The following is a 4,088-nucleotide window of genomic DNA, read 5'->3' on the forward strand; positions in this document are numbered from 1 at the left end:
TTTGCTTGCCCCAGCCCCCGTGGCCGCTGATCGTGAGGAGTCCAGCCTGGCCTTGTACCCCCCGACCCCACGGGAGGGAGCCGAGCCTGGGACTCTCCAGGTCCCAAATGCAGCACGTGAGAAAAAACCTGACATACACACTTTGCTTTCAGGTGTAGCTGGTTTATTTCTGAATTTTAAGGGTTTACGGAGCCTGTGTCCTCCAATCCTCCACCCAGAAAAATAATTCAAACCACAAACAGCCCATTGAGGCTGGTGAGAGGGTGCTGGGTGGGGACTACACAGTAGCTTGCTGGTACCCCCAAAGCCAGGGGCTGCCCTTGCAGGGCAGCAAAACCCCACACCTCCTCAGCTCCCTCTCAGGCTGTGTGTCTTCTGCACACCTTCCCCTCCTTCCCCGTGTCCGTGCCCAGGCTGGTCTCTCCCTGTGGCCTTGCAGTCCCCAGCAGTCTTTGCCCTCGCTGCGCTCCCCTTCAGTGGCAGCTGTGCACCTCCACAAGGTGCCGGCACTGCTTGCACTTGACGGAGCAGCACCAGCGAAACTTGCAGCTGCACCGCTCCACCACCTCTGCCTGGGCCGTGTCGAAGCCCCTCCCGCAGCACAGGAGCTCACAGCCGTCCATGGCTGGGGATGTCCGGTTGCACTGGCGGCCGGAGGTGCCAAAGACTCCGTGCTGGGGGTCCCAGTTGCAGAAGTCTGGGCTAGCCAACAGGTAGACCAGGTCGTGAGCCGTGTAGGGCTTGAAGTGGGAGCTCTTGGGCACCAGGAGCTGCCGGGAACCGACCAGCTTGGGGTGAACCTCTGTTGCCCCCTCGAACTTTTCCTTGAGGACATCGCCCACCTTGCGAAAGGGAGGCATGACCTTCCAGCACGTGCGCACTTCGCAGGAGCCTGAGACACCGTGGCACTTGCACTCCACCTTCATGTGAGCCAGGAGAGCCTGGGGAGTGGGAGGCAGCTGCCAGCCAGACCTGGGACACCCTGCCCTGCACCTCTAAAGCCTGTGGGCCCCCAGCAGCTGCCATTCCTCCCCACGGCTCCCTTGGGCCAGACGGCCAGGATCAGCTGAAGGAAAGGGGAAGGAAGGTTTGGGGAGGGAGTAAAAAAGTCTTTTTAAGGCAAGCTAATATGAAAAAGAAGGGGATCCAATCTGTGGGAAACAGGATGGCTTGGGTCTATAAGAAAAATCCCTGAGGTGAGGGAAGAGTGAGGGATCTGCTCTGACCCATGGGGCTGTGGGGAGGGGAATAGATCTGCCCAGAGCCAGGGGATGCTCAAGGGACAAGATTTGACAATGGTCCCTGCAGAGGATAGTGCCTTTGCTTAGGAGAAGCCCTTCAGAGCAGAGTGGGGAAACTCATTTCCTTTGCAGAACAGGCCAAGTAAGACAAATCACAGCTGGGCTCTGTGAGGAAAAGGACTCTGTGCAAGGCAGGTAGGAGAGGCTGGGACCCAGCCTTGTGCAGGCGAGAAGCCAGCTCAGCGCGAGGGGGCTGAAGAAAGGCAGCAGCATGCAGGACCCCTCTGGAAGCTCGTGGCTGCCCCAAACTGCTCCACAGGATACGGGGGTTGGACTGAGCTCTGCCTAGCCAGGAGAAGTCCCTGTAGCTGGGCTTGCCTCCCAGACCTTGTTCCTGCGCTTACCTTCCTCCCAGCCTCATTGTTGTGCAGGTTCATGAGAGCTTGGCTGGAGAAAACACCACGGCTTTTCTCGGGGTTGTCTACGAAGGCTTGAGAAAAAGTAATCCCGTAAGACAAGTTATCAGAGCAGCCCGACCACTGGAAACCTGCAGAGGAAAAGCAGCCATGAGATGAAGAAGGAGATCCCCTGGGAGGATCTCCCACAGGGCTGAGGGCCGTAGAGAAGATGTCTCCTCCTTTGGTGAGAGTCTTCCCCATGGATCTTCTCTTCTGCCGTCCCTCTCCCTGTCATTGGCCTCCTCCTTCACCTTCGGGGCTAACTCCTCGGATCTTGTGGTCACAGCCACACTTCTCCAACTCCCCGCGACTGCAGGCACGAGTGACAGCAAAGGCGACGGCAGCAGCAGAGATGGCATGGATGAAAGCAGACTCTCGTGTGCCTGCAGCAGAGTGAGAAATGGCATCAGTCTGAGGAGGCGGAAGGGACTGATGGGACATGGTGGGGGGAAACAGGCTATGAGGGCACGCAGGAAGGATGCGTTCAGATGCAGACTGCTCAGGAGAAATGGCTGTCAGGACGCTGCTTCGTATGCTGGGAGATGTCGGGAGCTAAGTTTCCTATGCAGACCGATTTGTCAGGAAGGACCCTGCTGCCTTGTCTCTGGGAGCTAGAGACCCTGCTTACAGCCCTCTGAACAGCTCCTTCCATGCAAACACACGCAAAATCTGTTCCATACTGGTTTAGGGGCACAGGCAGATCTTTTTCCCAGCCTGCAATAAAAAGGGACTGCAGCTTCGGAGCAAAAGGTTTGATTTGAACGGCTAGTCCAAAGTGCTGGGCGGGTGGCAGGATGGTGCAGAAGGTCTATCAGCCTGCAGAGAAGATACCCAGAATGGTCCAGATGGGACCGAAAAGCCAAGCCTGGCCAAACAAGGAATAAGTTTAGCCGGAACATTAATATTTGTAACAGCTCGTGCGTTTGGTTCAGTTTGCTCTGTGCTGGCAACTTTGTTAGCGTGTAGAGGAGGGCACTTGTCACCCTTGGGCTGGTCCCAGCGTGGCAATTGAACGCCAGCCCAGGAAAAGCTGATATGCCAAGGGGGCTCTGTGAGCATACTGAAGGGACCCCATGCCAGCTGCGCCGGTGCTACCTCCCCCTCACTGACCTTGGATGGTGACCTTGCCGAAAACCTGCAGCCCTTGCAGCGTGGAGCAGTTCCACCGGCGAGAGTGAAACTGGTGCTGGCACTCCTCGACAGCCAGCTCTGCACCTCGCCTCACTGCATCCATGGCTTCTGCCTGCCGCCAGCAGATGTGGACCTGCTCTTCTACCAGCCCCGCCAGACCCTTGCAGCCACTGGGGTCCTGGAGAACCATCCGCAAAGAAGGATGCTTGGCCAGGTACCTGTGGGACAGGAGAGAGATTCAGTCACGGATGGGCTAGAGCCAGTGCTACGTCTGCAGGGGACTAGCCCTCTAGAGCCTTATTTTGGAGCAGAAACAAGGCAGGGAAGGGGCTGTGCTGCCTCTTGTCTGTGCCCCTTCAGCTTCATTGTTCCTCTCCCTTCATGCTCCCAGAGGAGCCTCTTCTAACGTGCTGCCTCCAGTCCAGAAGTGCAAAGCATACTTACAGCCAGGTCACAGCCAGGACGTGCTGCATAGGGATCAGCACCACGTACAGCCATACCATCTCCATCCTCTCCCCGGCAAAACGTCGCCTTCAACCACGGTGCAGCAGCTGCGACCTCCTCTCCTGCGACCTCCCGCTGCCTCTGCCTGATAGTCACTCCCACAGCAGTTCTGGCCCAGCACTGCAAGGCACGGGTAGCCCCTGCCCTCGGCAATGACCGTGGGCTGCCGCGGTTGCCTGCCAGCATCAGCGATCTGGTAGCATGCAGAAACCTGCCAGGTTGGCCCTGCAAGGATGTCTGCACCGGTGCTGCTCCCTACCCACTGCTCGGGCAGCATCAGGGGAGAGCTCTGACCTGGGGCTCTGGAACAGTCATTCGTCGGAGGGAGCTCGCATGGCTGGCGACAGCATCAGTGTCAGATCCCTGTTCTCGGCCGTCCTGTCAGCAGACGATCTGGCCGTTTTCCTCCAGTCAAGTCACTTCACCACCAGGAAGCAGCCCAAGATCCAGTCAGCAGCAGACAGCCTTCCACGCAAGAAAAACGTGGCTTCACCAAGCAGCTGTCATTAGACCTACCAGCTCATCATTGCGTTGTCACCAAGTCCTTTGGGGAGTCAGAGAGTTTCCCTGCAGTGACAGCTCATCGGAGAAGAGAAGGGAAGTCCTGCTGCATCCCTCATCCCGACCCGCTGTCCTTGAGGGCCCTCCCTCATCTGCCTCCTCCAGGCTGGAGATTCTTCTTTTCTACTCTGCAGCCCACATAGCTACAGCAAACAGACACAGCCTGGCTGCTTTCTGGCTCTCTTAACTCTTT

At 57.7% G+C, this 4,088-nt stretch overlaps 1 protein-coding gene across 1 annotated transcript; it reads right to left on the bottom strand.

Annotated features, from left to right (window-relative positions):
• Positions 1-473: 473 nt before the first annotated feature.
• LOC104491492 (protein Wnt-4-like) lies at positions 474-3,339 on the bottom strand. Its single transcript, XM_010133927.1, has 5 exons — positions 3,275-3,339; positions 2,810-3,048; positions 1,951-2,082; positions 1,646-1,788; positions 474-941 (listed from the first exon to the last, which is right to left on the bottom strand). Exons 1-5 carry the CDS (start codon positions 3,337-3,339, stop codon positions 474-476), a joined length of 1,047 nt encoding a protein of 348 aa, XP_010132229.1.
• Positions 3,340-4,088: the final 749 nt, after the last annotated feature.

Source organism: Buceros rhinoceros, unplaced genomic scaffold (assembly GCF_000710305.1).
Source record: "Buceros rhinoceros silvestris isolate BGI_N320 unplaced genomic scaffold, ASM71030v1 scaffold35133, whole genome shotgun sequence".
In the NCBI taxonomy this organism is placed as follows: Eukaryota; Metazoa; Chordata; class Aves; order Bucerotiformes; family Bucerotidae; genus Buceros; species Buceros rhinoceros.

Coding starts and splice junctions, on each gene's coding strand:
- LOC104491492 (XM_010133927.1), bottom strand. CDS start 3,339: ATGGAGATGGTATGGCTGTACGTGGTGCTGATCCCTATGCAGCACGTC. Junction 3,049..3,274: donor GTCCTGGCTGTGACCTGGCT/GTAAGTATGCTT, acceptor CCTGTCCCACAG/GTACCTGGCCAAGCATCCTT. Junction 1,789..1,950: donor CCGAGGAGTTAGCCCCGAAG/GTGAAGGAGGAG, acceptor TTTCCTCTGCAG/GTTTCCAGTGGTCGGGCTGC.